We start from the raw sequence: 17994 nt of genomic DNA, 5'->3' as shown, positions 1-17994 counted from the left end.
AGAAGGGAAACTATCAGGACTGAAAAGGATTAGAAACTAAATCACTAAGAAAAGAAACCAAAAACCATCACACTGTGCAGATTTGGGGATATTATGCTCAACTCAACTATGTAAGGAGGTTGTTGGATATGTGAGCAACTTTCCTTTTTAGGAGGAATTCTTAAATGTGAAACACAAAAAAGTGTTTTACATCTCTAGTGAATATACTTTCATATGACCTTCATGAAGATGTAGAGGTAATATTTCATTTTATTTTGTGTTCTCACATCCACCTGATATGCCAACCTGGCACTGGTCTAGTGCTTGTGCGTTTTGAATCCAAACTGCACGACATCCTGGAGCAAGATTTAAGGCATTAATGTTGGGAGAGTGTAGTTCTGAGAGTATATAAAGAAATATGGATATAAAAGTAGTCTGACAAATTTAATCAAGGTTCTCTGGTGTCATCTGACTTCGTGCCAGACACTGAGAGACTCTGAGGTCCTGGCAGAAGCTTTGATTTTAGTCCTGCTATTTATTTGACAGCTAACCTTGAGAGACTAAGCCAAAGATCTTTAATTGAAATGATAAGTAATGATATATCTCCACTCAAAAACATTTTTAAAAAAAGCAATTAATGAGTGCATGTACTTGCTTAGAGTTGTTAATTAAAGCAGTGTTTCCGTGATGCTGCAGTGAATGGAGCAATGAAAAAAACGCTAAAACTAAAATTTGTATCTTGTACTCTTTTTTTTGTTTCCCCTGCAGAAATAAAACTGATGAACTCTAGATTCACAACACTATGAATAACCTTAAGGCTCTGTGCCAACGCTGGCTTCTGTTTAATTTCCACCAAAGGGTGTCTGTCCTCCAGTTCAACCCCATCAACAGGCCTAACACGGGGTCTTGTTCCAGTACATCTGGAGAGATGTCTGCCACAGCAGCAGCCAAGGCTTTAATGGCTCCGCCGAGGAGAGAAAGACGGGTGCAAGGCCACCGGTGGCTGCATCCTTTCCGTATATATGAGATTGAAAGAGGGGGAGGGTCTGTAGCAGGAAACCTTGAATCTGGTGAGTAACACAGGACATGCTGGAGATGGTAAATAGGACCTTGTGCCTGGTCTGCAGAGTCAGTTACTGGTATCGATTTCCAATATGTCAGTGTTGTTCTCATTTTTTTTCCCCCAATCACAGTGTTAATTTGTTAGAGCGGTAAACAAGATGTGTCCCGTTTCTTTAGAACTGCAGAATGGTCCTGTTTTATTTATGCTGTGTATTTATAACCTTTAGGCAAACAGTGAAAACAACTTGTTTCTCCAGGCCTTGATGTGTAAATGATGGTGTGAAACTGGGGAGGGAGCGGAGTGATGAAACAACCAGTGGAAGTGCAGCAATACCCTGCTTCATGCGCCGCAGCAGCTTCACTGGTCGCCTTCACGTCATCTGCTGCATCATTTGTGCTGTTTGCACAGCTTGTTCCACAACATAAATCACATGCCGATGCTAACCTGCAGTCTCTAGAAAACAGTCTCTGAATGCACATGATTTAAGTTAAGCTTGAGTACGCTTGAGACGATGAGTACTCTGAGATCAGCACATTATTAAGAGAGGGACTTGAAATATCCAGCAGGAGTAATCTTACTGTGACTAATCATCCAACCAGGTAATTGAGGTTAAACTAAATCAGAGCGTGAAATAACAGCAACAATGCCAAAAAAATGAGAAACAAATTGCTGCATGTTAGAGTGCGATTCAAAATTAAGCTCTGGACGTCCTTACCGGTGTTTTTGTTGGGTGACTGATCAGCATTTTTAAAGTTTCAAGGACAGGGGAGGAAGAAATGTTCCACCAGTTTAAGCCAAATGACGAAAATGGAAAAGTATTTGGAGAAAAGTCTAAAAGTTGTTTTTCTAAACTTAGTTTAATCCTCTGCAGCCATCAGCCTTAATCCTAACCTTAACCCTAGGCACTCAGAATATTTGTGTTTTTTAACTGAAATTGTTCTCCTGAGTCATGGCAATAAAGGAACAAGGAATTATTCATGTTTTGTATTAAAAAAGGTTATTTTGGCTTTCTCCAAAATATAAAGTTAGCGATGGGATTTCCGTCTATGATGACTGAGAGTTACAATAAGCTGAAAAAGGAAGCAAAAAGCAAAAGAAATTATTCACAAACCTGCTTCAGGGGGCTTTCTGATCTACACTCACATGCACTTCATTAGGTACACCTGTTTAACCATCCATTCATGCAAACATCTAATCAGCCAATTATGGCTGAAACTCAGTAAATTTGGGCACATAGATGTGGTCAAGGTGACCGGCTGAAGCTCAAACTGAACATCAGAATGGAGGAAAAAAAGTGACTTAACCTCAGCATGGAGGTTGATGCCAGGATGGCCGGTCTGAGTATTATGGCAGGAGATAATAATAAAGTTTTACTGATGCAAAAATCTGTATTCAGCTTGCAAGAGTTCACATTTGTGGTTTAAAACTTTGGACTCTTCAACAGCTACTCAGTAACTCAGCTACTAGTAATCTTTTCTATATTAGACAAGAGACTAACTGACTGGCCACACACTGATCGGGAATTAGGCCCATTTTGTTTTTCCACTAGCAGGTTAAATTAATAAAAGATTCAAAAAGGCTATTTTAGGAAGTCTTGGTGGCCACAGGCCATTATGTTCACAGCTATGATTCAGATCTCTTCAGATATGTTCTAACAGATTTTTGAGTTCTGATTTGGACCTTTGTTACAGCTATTTGGCAACAAAAACTTAGCCCAGACAAAAACAATAAAGAACACTTGATTACTTATTTCCTCATGGCCGCTCACAAATATCCAATGAATTGATCACATGGTTGTGACTCAGTATACTCAGGTATGTAAACATGTTCAAGATGACCTGCTGACGTTCTCTTCTCTGAGCTCTCTGGGTGAAAATGCTTTCTTGATGTCTGAAGTCAGAGGAGATCAGGCTGATAGAAAGGCAACGCCAGGGCATGCAGAAGAGCATTTCTGAATACACAACATATCAAAGCCTTGAAGGGCTGAAGCGGCAGAAGAGCACACCAGGTCACTCCTGTCAGATAAGAACAGGAAACTGAGGCTACAGTTCACACACACTCATCAATGTTACCCAGTTTAATGAATCTTGATTTTTGCTGCAGCATTTGGATGAACGGGTGAGAACTTGGAAAGCATGAAACCACCGATTCATCCTGCCTTGGCAAGTGTAGGGGATATGTTCTTGACACACTTTGGGCCCTTTAGTACCAGCTGAGCATCGTTTAAACACCACAGCTGGGTTCTTGAGCTTCGCAGTTAGTTCACTGTACTCACATGGCCTCCATCTTCGACATGGAGCCGACAAATCTGCAGCAACGGTGTGTTAAGGAACGTTTCCAGCAACTTTTCGAATCTGTGGCACAAGGAATTAAAACATTCTGAAGGTAAAAAGGCATCCAACCTGGTACCAGCACCCTGTACCTTTGAACTGTCCAGTGAGTGCATATTATGTGACAGCTTCATTCCTCTGATCCTACAGATAACATGAAAAGATTCAAATGTTAGAAAAGCAGAACAAAGAATATAAATAATATATAAATAAGGCCTGAAGCAAAAGGGAGCATAGAAATACATCCAGGACCCCAGAATGGATACGAGAAACGAATAAAAGCAGGAAGCGAACTGGAAAGAGACGAAGAAATAAAGAAGAATTTGTAAGTAATAGTGCGACATTCTGGAAGATGAGCTTATTTCCTTTCTTGTGAAGATAAACACTGCTGCAGCCAGAAGTCATTTGCAGGAAAGCTCAGTTTTTAAAACTCCCTGTGAAGCTATGAAGCGTTGTTTTCACACACTAATAAGATATAATGTTTTCATTACTGAGCTTCAGAGGTTGGCTCACAATATTTATTCCTTCTATTTAATTAATCTTATTAAACACATCGTCATCTTTATAATATAATCGCATTACTCAGAGCATCAGCTTGTTCGACTGTTTCAAGTCTGAGATGATTACAGGGCGCACGCAGTTTGGAGTGCAACGGCTTTTTATAAAGTTGATATTTGTGTAAAATCTTTTATTGAAAGTTGTAATTGGCAGCTTGTAAAAACCAGATTTCCCTTCTGACAAGAAAACAGAATTGAAGAAAAACAATAAAGAACTGAAGTAAAAACAGAAGATAATAAGGGAAGGAAACCAGACTGGAGAAATAGAAAGAAGGAAAAATAAAGAAATGATTGAATGAAAATGCTGAAAGAAAATTAAAGTAATATTGTAATATTTTGGAAAATGTCCTTATTTACGGTGCACGGCAGAGAAATACAGGAACCATCTGCTTTTACAATCCCTCTCTGAAACTGTGACGCGTCCTCTTTGCACTTTGGTTTCTGCACAGAATAAACAGAAAGGAAAACGTGTTAATCACGGAGCGTTAGAGGATTTTCAGCCACGGATGAAGAAAGTTGATGCTTCACTCACGGAGCACGACATCAATAACACAGGTGTGTGTCTCTCTCTCTATTTGGCAGCCATGCATTAACAGTGGCTTGTGTAATAATTTGAGAAGCTGCTAATATGTGAGTCATGAAGATGATTTCTGATGTCACGTCATGTTAGGACAGAGCGTGCGAGAGAGCAGGAGGACAGAACAGATACTGAAGGAGTGCGAGGATGCTCGTTACCAAATCAGTGTCTAAGAAACTAACAGGTTTGGACTGAGAAAAATTAATCTTGGAAGGCAAAGACAAAGAACCAGTTATGAATCATTTTGTGTGCAAACATTAGAATCTGTTTTTAAACACGCTGTAAATGCACACTGCTGCATTTCTTATCAAATGCTTTGCACAACAGGAGCTTAGCTTCATCTCGGTTTTCTCAACAAGTTCAACAATCGAGAAAATGAAACCAACACTGGACTTGGTGGGAAAAGGGTTTATTTTCATTTACACACTTTAATGTAACACTGTCATTCTTTCAAATTTATAATAAACAAGCTATTGTCTTGACTTGATTAATAACTAAAGATGCATGAACAACACAAGTATACAACAGCAAACAGAGTGCCAGCCTTGCATCTCTTTTTTTGTCACACTGTTGCCATCTGCTGGACAAACCAAAGTGGTGATCAAGTCAAAACTCAAAGCTTGAGGCTGAAAATGTGGAAAAAACGTAAAGTGCAAGGCTACTAATGACGCTACATGTTGGTTCAAACTCAAAATTAATTAAAAAATAAATCCTTCATTATCTCTTTTTTTTTTTTAAGTGTAAATTTTCCCCTAAAAATAATTTCAAATACTAATTAGGTAACTTTCACCTAAATTCAATTAAGGAATCCAATAAATACAAACATTAAATTAATATTTTTCAATTCATCATCTTCAGCCAAAATGTTACATTTAGTTTTGATCATCATTTAGGAAATTATTGAAATTTTCAGGATTATAGATCCATGAATGATCCATGAATGTTCTCCCAAATTCATAACACACAAAATGCTTCAGTCAATTATCTCAAACAAAATCGGCACAGAGGGAAACATTTTTCTCCAATGATCATTAGGTTAATCAAAATAATAAAAAAAAGATTAATAATTATAAATAATGATGAATAAATGAAAAATAACGGCTGGATTAGGAGATACAAGTGCTGAATCAGTGCAGCTGTGACAGCTGGAGACATGATTAGGAGACAAACGTACAAAACAGAATTAATTTTGTGGTCAAACTTTGTTGACTGTCTTAAGCTTTCCAGCTGGTGGAGCGCTGCACCTTGTAAACCATCCGCTTGATGAGTCTGACTTCAGTCGGCATTTCTCGCTCCAAATGCTCAGAGAAAGCAAACAAAATCGGAGGCACCTCAGAGTTAACAATAATCCAAATTCTCCCAGCGTAGACAGCGTTTGTTTGGCTGCTCACAGTAACAGTTCGTGCTGAATGTCCCTGACAGGCAGAGACAAATGCCATCATATGGCAGGAAGAGACAAACCATCCACAACAACAGAATACTTGTTAATGCTCCACACTGAAGTCTTACATCAGCTCAAAAGAGAGTCTTCTGCGGGCTCCGGGACACTGTGAGCCACAGGTTTTTTTAAAGTTTTATTTAAATGAATATGAATGAATGAATGAATGAATGAATGAATATGAATGAATGAATGAATATTCTTTATTGTCATTGTCACAGGTACAATGAAATTGTAAAGTCGTGTTTCATGAAGCAGGGGCCAAGAATGGCCAGTAAATAGTTTTGGGACACCTACAAAACAAACAAACAAACAAACAAAAAGCACTGCAGGACGATAAAGAGACCAGAGCCTCATCCAACGCAGGAGATGACTGAATCCATAAATGATGTCATTACAGCCGATCACTTTAACTGCTCTTGCCAATCCAGTGCAGGGTTGTGGGGCTGGAGCCCTAACAGCTCCCACAGAGGGGTACAGGGCCTGTCCAGACAACCAGACACACTCATTCACAGTTAAGGCAAATTTAGAGTTACCCATTTATCTAACAAGCATGTCCTCTGACTGTGGCACAAAGCTGGGGTACCCTGAGGAAGTCCAAGGGCATCCACACAGGGTGCCCCAGAGGGGAAGTAGGTTCAAATCTTTCTGTGGGGCAGCACTGTGGTAACTGCTGCGCCACCGTGCTGCCACAATTCTTAACTTGTAACATAAAATGTCAAGATTAATCACAAAAACAAAAAGATAGTCTCGAAACTGTAGACCCAGATGAAGAGAGCAATAACTCTCAGAGCCTCTGCTGTGGCTTTCAGCGACACTTTGACCCTTTCAGACCAAACTCCGTGACTGTGACCACGTTTCTACCCCAAGTGAAATCTCATGTGTCGATTTAAACTTCCCTGCTGAGTAAATCCTTGATCACAAATGGCGCAACCAAACGGTTTCTCTCCTGTGTGAACCGTGATGTGAGACTCCAGGTGCGTTTTTCGGTTAAATTTCTTGCCACAAACATCGCAACCGTACGGTTTCTCCCCAGTGTGAACGATCATGTGCGTCCTAAGGTGGGATTTGCGGTTAAATCTTTTGCCACACACGTCGCAGCCGAATGGCTTTTCTGCCGTGTGGACGGTCATGTGCGTCGTCAGATGAGTCTTCCGTTTAAATCTTTTACCGCAGTCGTCGCACCCAAACGGTTTTTCTCCTGTGTGGGCTATCATGTGTATCTTTAGATTATTCTGATGCCTTGCTCTTTTGCCACAAATATCGCACACAAACGGTTTCTCCCCTGAATGGATTGTCACATGAGTCTTCAGATTCTGGTGATGCGTAAACCTTTTTCCACAAATGTCACAGCCAAATAACTTTTCTCCCGTGTGGACCCTCATGTGTGATTTAAGATTGTACAGGTACTTAACTCTTTTGCCACAGAACCCACAGCCAAACGGTTTCTCTCCCGTGTAAATTTTGATGTGCGAGTCTATGCTTTGCTTCCGTTTAAAACATTTCATGTTATCCAAACAGCCTGAAGAACCATTTTCTGAATTACGTCTGATGTGCCTCTTAAGAGACTGCTTGTAGACAAAATGTTTACCGCACGCAGAGCAGCTAAAGTTTTTTTTCGGAGTGTTATGTCCCGCCTCACTAGGAACGCCCGACTCGAGCTTTCCATTTTCACTGTCTTCAGTTTCAGGTCCAGAATCTGACAACGGGCCCTGCCAATCCTCATCACTGACCTCCGTCTCTGAAGAGTCAGAAGCCCCTTTAACAATATTTGTTTGTAAATGAGTACTGGGATCAGGTTTCCTGGCTAGTTCTAGTGATCTACCGTCCTCTCCGTAAGTTTCTATCTTAATCCATTTAGTCAAGCTGCTGCTTGGAGGCTCAGCCGCCGTGCAGTCTTTAGTTTGGCTTTTATGAAGCTGTGAAAAATGAGGTTTCTCTTCATCATCTTCACTCTTTACTAGAATATTGAATGGAAACCCGGTGATTTCAGTCTCCTCGAACCCATTAAGATGCTCTCCCTCCTGACTGGCCAGCAGTTCCTCCTGCTCCGTCTTTATGTACAGGTGTTCCGAGTAATGCTGGTCCCATGGAGCCTCTTCTTTGATCACCACAAGTTGCTGAATATCTGCAGGCAACAATGAAACACGTTTACATCGATAACCGATTTGAAATACACCGACACTCATCCTCAGCAGTTTGAAATCCTTGTAGTGCGTTTTAACTCACACCACGTATTCACTGAGTTTTAGGCTACGTCCACACGCACAAGGGTATTTTTGAAAATGGAGATTTTCCGTTTTTTTGTTGTTGTTTTTTTAAAAATCCCATCCACACGTAAACGCAAAATTAAAGGAAAACACTACTAGGAACATGTAAAAGCAACAGGTGGCGATATATTCCTAACTGTGTAGAAATGTTGGCCAATCAGAAGTCTAGAAGCCTCGGTGGGAAAAAGTAAACAAAGCTGGGGCATAGAAGCAGAACTGAGTGGTATGTGTGGAGGGACAGTAACTGTGTGTATGTCAGCATTTAAACACTGCAGAGAGTAAAATTAACAGTAACAGTATTTTGTTTAAGTCCGCCATTGTAGAAATTCATTTCACTGAAACAATAACGTGGCGCACAGTGTGACGTCAAAAAATGCGCACACCTTTGACGCTGCATTTTCTCCGTTTTCCTCGTCCACACGTAAACGCAAAAACGAAGTTTTCAAAAATATCCACCCTAGCAGGCGTTTTTAAAAATCTCCGTTTTCAGTTACCGAAAACACCGTTTACGTGAGGACGAAAGTTGCAAACGCACAGAAAAATCTGCGTTTTAAAAACACCCGTGTACGTAGCCTTAATCAGTCTCTCCGGGCAGCCAGATCCTGCAATTCCTCTACACACACTGTACGGGTCCAATAACCAGCCATTACTTCCAGCTCACGATAAGCCGACAGTTTATGTATTCAGACTGCATCCATCAACAGTTCCAAGTGAGCTAGTGGTGCCCAGAGTGTGAGCCAGACAAACTGGTCCAATTATACTGCACAGCAAAGTATGATGTTAGGAATAGAGTAGGGCTGGGCGATATGACCCAAAATTCATATCTCGATATTTTTTAGCTGGATGGCGATATAAGATATATATCTCGATATTTTTTTAAGCCATAAAGTAAGAACAAAAAGAGTTCTTAGTCAAAGCTGTGTCCCAGATGTCACACAGGCACTTTTATTAACATACAGCACAGATGTACATGAAAAATTACTCAAAATTAAATTATGAGCATTCATTAAATAATAATGCTCCATAAATAAAAGAAAACAAGGTTGTTTTTGTGCTAAACAAAGAGCTCACAATTGTGCAGTCAAAATGTAAACTAAAAGACGCTGAGCGTAATAACAAAGACAGACAGATTTTACAGCTGCTCTGTTCCCAAGTTTTACTGCGTGACTGACAGCCTGGAGTTTGAAATCCGCTTCATAACCACGTCTCTTACAGGTGCCATTTATGGTCCTTATACACACACAATACGGTAATATTACGTTGATGCACAGTACGTATCACTCCGCGAAGCTCCTCGGTAGCCGTAATGCGCCGACAATCTATCAAGCGGTGCAGCTCCGTAGCTTACCAAAGTCGTACTCAAACATTTTTGACAGATTGCTGAACGCCGTGTACCACATAAAATCGGTTCGCGGCCACCAAGCACAACCAGAATTCATACATAAGGCGCGCTATCAACTTTTGAGAGAATGAAAGGATTTTAGGGTTAGCGCGGTTAGCTCGTTAGCGCGGTTAGCTCGTTAGCATGTTTAGCTCGTTAGCACGTTGACGCCGTCCAGCCCCACGCATGGGGCGATGCGCAGTAACTCGTTAACGGAGATTTGCCGTGTCCGTCTTGTCGCTGCCTGCACGTGAAGCGATGGGGTAGGAGGGGGAGTTGTCTTCAGTGAAGGCGAGGCGGAGTAACGTTGCGTAGAGACAAAAGTGGACGAAAGAGAGGCAAACTTGCGGCTCCACAACTATAATTATAACGTAACATAGACTATATCGATATAAAGGATATTGTCACATCTTATATCTCGTATAAAAATATATCGATATGTTTTAAAAACTCGATATATCGCCCAGCTCTAGAATAGAGTATATCAAGATTTACCAGTCACCAGTTATTCAACTAAAAATACACATCACATTTACAAGTATACACATTTCTATGGGTGAGGATCATTTAATACTGTTTTAGTAATTATAAACATTACTGTAATGTAATGATCATTGTCTATCTTATATTAAAAACCATGAGTTAATATCTTGCTAGAACAATAGTAGCAGCTGGGGTTTTTTTGCAAATTATACCTTTACTTGCATGTGTAAAGATGGCGTTTCATGGTCCCTGGCACTGTCGTTTTTAAACATGCACATTCAATTAGGGAACAAAAACATTCAACGATGACAAGGTCATTCAGAATATTTAGGTAGTCAGGTGACCTTAGTGTTTGAACACATTGTTTCTGAACTAACCCACTAAAGCAAGCTTAGACCTTAACACTGCCCAGCTGGTTGCATATAGTAGAAGGGCCGATGACAGGTGCATCAACTAATCAGCCTCTCTTCACCACCAGATGCAGCCATCACTCAGGATCAGGTAAATCTGGACTTAGACCACATGACCTTTTTCAATCAGTATGCTCTCTACCAAACTGAAGCCCTTTTTAATGGTTTTCTTAAAGCTCAGCAGCTGTTTAGTCCCCATCCCTTGAATACTCTTTCCATTGTGCATGTGGAAATGCTATTTAACTATTAAAACACAGCCGAGAGTTCCACTGTTGATTTTTTTTTCTTCCTCAATCTGACTTCAAACGCTTCAGTCATCTCCTGTCACGATCATTCAAGATTTTTTGGAGAAGATTGTTCACCACTATATCCTTCCAGGTTTTAAAAGAAATGCATCAGAGAGATCCTGTGCCACTTTCAGTAATTTCAGTCATTTTCTCTGCTTAATTCAGGGCAATCTGAAGCTGAGTAACATCTGTTCCACAAACATAGATCTACATCTTCTGACATGGTGGTTTAAACAATGAGAAGCTCCAGTTTGCTCCACACGGCTAGTCTGCCAAGACTTATTTTTCTACAACAAAGTCTGAACTACAAGCTAACTTTGTACCAGGTTACATAAAAATTACTGCAAACCTAACCTCCACAGAAGGTTACGGTCAAGATATGGGACATACAAAACCACCACCACCTGGAAAACAGTGCTGTTTCTCAGATGAACAGATGATCTCAGATGGACCTGTCTAAAGATTGTAAAACCAACTTAAGCTTTGTTTTTCCCTGATGACCAAAGAAATATAGTTTCTTATTTTTCTTTAAACTTTAAATCTAATTAATTCTTCTATAAGACTCAATATGGTGATCTAACCCTAACATAGAACTTTTATTTCTTGAAATTTTAAAAACTTAATTTCAAAAAGGTTTGAATGTTATATAAAATGCAAATAAGAAACATAATTCAACCATATTTCTTTTTTGTAACCCAGTGGGAGCAGGTTAGTAACATGATTGGTTATAAAAAGAACATCTTAGAGAAGCAGAGTTTTTCAGAAGTAAAGATGGGCAGAGGTTTACTAAGCTGCAAACTTTGGAACTTTTTTTTTTAGAAGAATGTAAAATTTTGGAGAATTTGAACATCTCTGTGCACAACGGAGAGTCTGAAAATCTATATTGGGTGCTCGTAATCTTCATGCCCTCAGGCGGCACTGAATTAAAAGGAAATTTTGTCATGGAAGTCAGTGCATGAGCTCAGGAACACTTCAAGAAATCACTGTCTGAACACAGCTCACGGTGCCATCCGCACATGCAGGTCAAAGCTCCATCATGTAAAGAAGGAGGCACATGTGAACAGGACCCAGAAAGGCCAAAGTCTTCTCTTTAAACTGGACGGAAGCAAAGTGGAAAACTGTTCTGTGGTCAGATGGACCGAAACTTGAGATTCCTTTATGAAAGCACGGACTCTGCAGCCTAAAGAGGAGAGTCTTCAGCAAGTCCGGACTCGACTGAGATACTAATGAGTCTAATAACTTGCACGGTCAGCATTTTTGCCAGCTTTCCTCTCAGCTGTTGAATGTATACAATTTTTTTTCCAGAACTGGTGACCACGCAAAGCATGCACAGATTAATAACTGATCTGTGTTGCATCTAACCTCTTCCTACTTTTTCCCTAATACTACAGTTTGCTCTTCATTGTGAAATACTCTGCTTTGCTGCAGACACACACGGACTTTGACTAAACCATTGCAACAGCCATTCCACTGCAGATTTTCTTTTGTCCTACCACATGACCCAGTTTCAGCCAAGCTTTAAGCCATCACACAAATGGGCTCATATTTGACTTATGGCCTCCTACGACTTATGGTTCGTATTTGACACATTGCTTCAGAATAAAAGGCGTTAAACAGACTGAATATAACTTTAAAGATCTTACAAACCCACAGCACACTAACGTGTACTCACTATGAACAGTGCTTTTTAATGCTACACACAGTGTGTGTAGGGCTGCCACAAACGATTATTTTGATAGTCGACTAGTCACCGATTATTTATGCGATTAGTCGACTAATCAGATCATCATCCACTGGACGTAAAACTACAGCTTATTGCACCAGCAGCATCTGCTCTTCTATAACTATCATTAGCTTACAGCTTTAAGCTTTTAAGGTGCTAACTAAAAATAAAGACAAGATGATAGTTTATTCAATTTTAATGAAATTTGCAGATTGTTTCAGTAAAGTTGAATAAACTCCTTGCTATCTAAAATATAACAGGACACCGGGGTATATTCTCCAGCATCTCACACTTCTGATAATCAGCTGTCTGCTTGACGTTTATTCAGCTGTGTAAAAACTATAACTTTAATCTCAGCCAAACCGATTTACTCAGGAACAAATAAAATACTAAAAAAAAAAAAAAAAAAGCCAAACAACAACATTTTTAATTTATCTAAGTGACTCATATATATTTAACCTGAGTCGCAAAAGACGGCGGTGGGTTTGAAAACAATTTGCCGGGAGTCCGGTGTTCTCACGGCGCTAGTGACCTAGCCCCCGGCTAGCTATCGAGCTAGTGGGTAACAGACATCTCCGAAAACGTCGGAGCGCTTTTGAAAATATGTGGTGTCCTGATAAACTGAGCCGATATTTGAGGTTTACACAGCTACATTCTCGCCTGAAAATATGTTAAACGTTTATTTTGTGACCCAGAAAGAATAATAAGAGTAATATTAAAACTAACTAGCTGCCGCCATTGTTGGAAAATGAGCTGGGCCGCGCTATGAATTCTGGGACACAGCTGCTTCTTCTTCTTCGGGGTTTAACGGCAGCTGGCATCCTTGTACATGCAGTGCTGCCATCTTCTGTTTCAGTCCGTTATTACACTCTTAAATCCTACTTATTCCTGCGTCTTTTGCAATCTTACAAAGCTTCAAACGACGCGTCGACTATTAAATCAGTCGTCGACGATTTTGATAGTCGACGTAATCGTGACTAGTCGACAAATCGTGGCAGCCCTAAGTGTGTGTGAGGTGTATTACGTGTTCAACCTCTTCTTCCATTTTCTAATGTTAGTTTGCTCTTTGTGAAATGCGCTGCTCTGCTGTAGACATGTCTGCGTTTGCGTTTTGTCATGCACGGCACACAAAGGCTCCATTATGTGAACATGTTCGTGGCTGGTTTGCCAAACCCTGTGTTGGTTTAACAACCCGATAAAAGCCTGTGCTCGTAGAAGCATGTATGGCAGCGCTAACTTTAAGTAATCATGTTCTGTATGACTTTATCAGGCTCACACTGTTGTGGAGGAATTCTCGCCCACTCCTCTTTACTGTGTTGCTTCAGATCATTGAGGTTTGCAGGAATTCATTTATGCACAGCTCTCTTAAGGTCCCACTACAGGGCTGCCCAATCCCAGTCCTCGAGAGCTACTATCCTGCAGCTTTTAGATGCATCCCTACTCCAACACAGCTGAATCAAATGAATGGCTTGTTATCAGGCCTTTGCCAAACACGATGGCATGCTGAAGAGGTAATCAAACCATTTGATTCAGCTGTGTTGGAGTAGGGATGCATCTAAAAGCTGCAGGACGGTAGCTCTCGAGGACCGGGATTGGGCACCCCTGTCCCACTACATCATTTCAATCAAGCTGAAGCCTGGACTTCAACTAGGCCATTGCAACACCTTTCTGCCCCCTTTTCCAGCCAGTCTGTTGCAGATTTGCTGCTGTGCTTGGAATCACTGTCCTGTTATATAACCCAGTTCAGGCCAAACTTCAGCTGTTAGACAGGTGACCTCACGTTTGACTCCTGGATGCTACGTCGCAACTGCTGTGGAGGCAGTTTTTCCACATAGTGCTTCTACATGTAGGCTAAGTTTCTGAAACTGTGGACTACGTCACGTGTTGCTGTTCACGTCAGACATAGACTGAACACCTGCTAAGGAGCACACGGGTTTTTATTATGCCCTGATATGTTTAAGCTGTGAATACAGTCAGGCGTATTATAAAACAAGTTCTGCATAACCTGGATTTCTGTATGTTAGCCGGCTTGAGAAGACTTATAGTCATGTCAGTCAGAGATGCAAGAGGAACACGTGGTAGGTATATAGAAAGAATATCAAAATATTAACAGAAATAAGTAGATGTGGCAATCACCAGCAGACACTACACAATGCTGTATTTTCACAATAAAACAACATTTGAATTTTTTATATTTTGCGATATGCCGAGTACTGCAACAACATATTTCAATTCATCGCCTTTTTTAACTGCAAATTATGTCGCCAAAGTTAAACTTCGTCAATATCAGTTTTATCTAATAAGACAAAGTTTATCTCGCTTCAATTATTAATTAGTCTGCAGCTAAATGGAGTCAGGTTGGCAATTATATGCAATTGCATGTAATAAATTGTCAAGAATCACACGTCTGTGGACTCAAGTCCAAGTCAGACTGCAACTGTTTGCAGAAAGGTTTCCTCCAATCAGACTACCCGTGACCTTGGAACCAAAAGTGGTCATGAGTGCAACAACTTCAAGCTCTGGGCAACCAGAATATGCAGAATGTGAAAAATACAAAACACAATCACTATTTTTGTAGATGTAAGGAGGTTGCTGTCTCATTTGTACTCATGTGACTGAACGATTAGCTTACCCTGAAGTACGAGGTAGATCTGTCAAGTTAAGGGTCCAGTGTTGGATGGTTTTTCAGTTGAGCCAATTTAATGCATGTTTAACAAGTATTTTAATTAATTTCATAAAATATTGATATTTGGGGTCCCTGTAACGATGCATCGACACCACACACCTGTGTATAGGCCACCCTAGCACTGCAAATAAGTCAACAGAGCAAAACATGGCAAAAAACGTATTTCTCATGCAACAGCTGCACATCACAGAAGTGATACTTTGAGCCTGTTGCTCATTTAAATGTATTATATTCAGGTTTGACACTGTTATCACTTTCTCTTGTTGTGAGAACCAACTATAATTATTTGGCTTATTTAATGTTCTTGGTAATAAACACCCCACACTACAGACTCTTTATGCATGCACAGAAGCAATGCATGAAAAACTGGGCACATCCTTACTGCTTAGTAGGCTGCAGCCAGGAGTCAAATGTGAGGCCATCTGTCTGACAGCTAAAGCTTGGTGTAAACTGGGTCATGCAACAGGACAACGATGCCAAGCACAGCAGAAAATCTGCAACAGACAGGCTGAAAAAGGGAAGAATGGACATGTTGCAATGGCCGATCAAAGTCCAGACTTCAGACTGACTGAAATGCTGCGGCGGGACCTTAAGAGAGAGCTGTGCATACATGAATGCCGCAAACCTCAATGAGCTGAAGCAATGCCCTGAAGGAGAGTGGGCCAAAAATTCCTCCGAAGTCACACAACAGCGACTTCAAGTTATTTCTGCTAAAGGTGGTTTTGCAGCGGCTGAATCATGGAGTGCATTTAGTTGTCCACAAACTGTTTCTTCATTTGGGTTCAGATTTTTGTTCAATAAATAAACGACACTGTGTAATATCGGTTGCTATCCATCTCAGGCTGTTTTTAAATCATTTTAAAGACCCGTTAAGGACCTGATTGTGTCTTCATATCAAACATCTTAGATTAAAACCAAATTTATCCAGCCCTACGGCGAGCTAGCAGCTAGTTAGCGGTTTTCTCCAAATAAAATCTGAGATTATTCTCACCATCGGCTCGGTTAATATCAGCATCCTGCAGCTGATGGAGTCCGAGCGGTTTGATCTCTGGTTTTTCTTCAAACGGCAGGCTGTCAGCGGCGTACTGCTGCAGATAATCCACTTCGTCCATGCTGTCAGCGGCTATCCTCTTCTTTAAAACAAACTGTGGGCTCCTTTCAGACGAACCAGGCCTGCGCGGAATCGACTTCCGAACACAGACGCGATGTTTGCATGTCTGTCCGGACCTGATGCATGAATGTGTCACAGACACGGACTCCAACAGGGCGTCCACTCTCCTTGACTTCTTTTTTGGGGGAAGATTTGTTGACGTGTCTCCTGCGTTTTCTGAGCAGGCATCCGCTCGGGCACCTTTATCCCAGGTCACCGCAGCGACCACGAGATTTAAAAAAAATCACAGCTGTGGGGAAACCTGCAGATTTATGAATCCTGTCACAGCGTGGGACTTCACTGAGAAAATTAAAATTCATTGTACCTGACAGGAGTACTTTGTAACCAACCTCGTGATATTTCCTTTAAAGTTTTGTATCCACAAATTAGATACAAAACTTTTCTAACTCTAAAAAGAATTTTATGGCTTCTAAAAAAAGAAATAAATAGAACCATAGGTCAAAAGTGTTTTTCGCAGGAAAGAAGTCTGTTTAAAAATGTCTTCTGGCATCACTTCTGGCATTTAACATTTATTTATGTTAACATTTATTTATGTTAACATTTATTTTTCTAGATATATAAATTAGCTTATCGTTAGCTTATCTTTTGCACTTTTAATTTCTGTATGTTAATTTCATTACAACAAAATTCTGTCTTAAATGAAAGGGTTAGGTTTCATATTGAATCTTAGATAAATCCAGTTGTGGCTTTGAGCCTCCCTTGGAAAGTTGATCATTTGGTTTCTTAAGAGTAATTAATTTGAAATAAACATCATGATATTTATTTATTTATTTATTTATTTATTATTTTTTGGTTGGTTGGTTGATTTATTTTTAAATCCTTTATTTAAACAGACAATCACATTGAGCTCAGTGTCTCATTTTCAAGAGCTACGAATACTGTATACAACACAGGCAGACACATAATACACTGTCCTAAAAACTTAAAAGAGCACTTTTTAATCGGAGTATAGAATTAGTTAATCAGTTAAACATCTGGGATATAGAGGGGCAATGATGAGACAACCCCCCAAACAGTTATGGTGTTACAGGTGGAGGCCACTCTCATTTTTTCTGACTATTTTTTTCAATAGTTTTGCATTTGGCTAGGATCAGTGTCACTACTGGTAGCTTGAGGCGATATTTGGACCCTAGAGAGGTTGCACAGCTAGTCCAAATCCTCCAGGATGGCACATGAATATGTAGCAGTGCTAGAAGGTTTGCTATGTCTCCCAGCGTGGAGGAGACTCCAGGAGACAGATCGTCACTCTAGGAGAACTGGACAGGGAAGTAGGGGGTCCTTAAACCAGTATCTGCTGACTGATTAGATTAATTTAGATGTACTGATGGGGAAGGCAGATGATGGTTCTGGAGGGCAGAAGGGGTGGAGTGTGGGAGGACAAGTGAGTATTCCAGTATGAGTACTGGACTGGAGAACTAGGAACCACTTACCAACAAGTAATCAGGTTTGGAAATCTGAGAGGCAAAGAGTGAATGTTTCAGCTGGGCTTTTATTCCAGAGGGGTGATGAGAAAATGGGAAGCAGATGTGCAGGCTGGACCAGAAAGTAGGGCAGCTCCACCCATGGGTGGTACAGTGAGCCAAGGCACTGCCCCTACTCCACCTGAGAGCAAGACAGAGAGAGGGGGGGGGGAAGAGGA

The 17994-nt window shown here is 40.6% G+C and overlaps 1 protein-coding gene across 1 annotated transcript; it reads right to left on the bottom strand.

The window, feature by feature from the left end:
- Window positions 1-5588: 5588 nt before the first annotated feature.
- Window positions 5589-16513, bottom strand: LOC308390427 (uncharacterized protein). The gene is made up of 2 exons (XM_080872415.1): window positions 16176-16513; window positions 5589-8072 (listed from the first exon to the last, which is right to left on the bottom strand). Exons 1-2 carry the CDS (start codon window positions 16294-16296, stop codon window positions 6805-6807), a joined length of 1389 nt encoding a protein of 462 aa, XP_080728541.1. The 5' UTR covers window positions 16297-16513; the 3' UTR covers window positions 5589-6804.
- Window positions 16514-17994: the final 1481 nt, after the last annotated feature.

This window comes from Rhamphochromis sp. 'chilingali' (assembly GCF_963969265.1).
Source record: "Rhamphochromis sp. 'chilingali' genome assembly, chromosome: 22".
NCBI classification, from domain to species: Eukaryota; Metazoa; Chordata; class Actinopteri; order Cichliformes; family Cichlidae; genus Rhamphochromis; species Rhamphochromis sp. 'chilingali'.
This window is presented reverse-complemented; position numbering and strand designations above follow the sequence as displayed.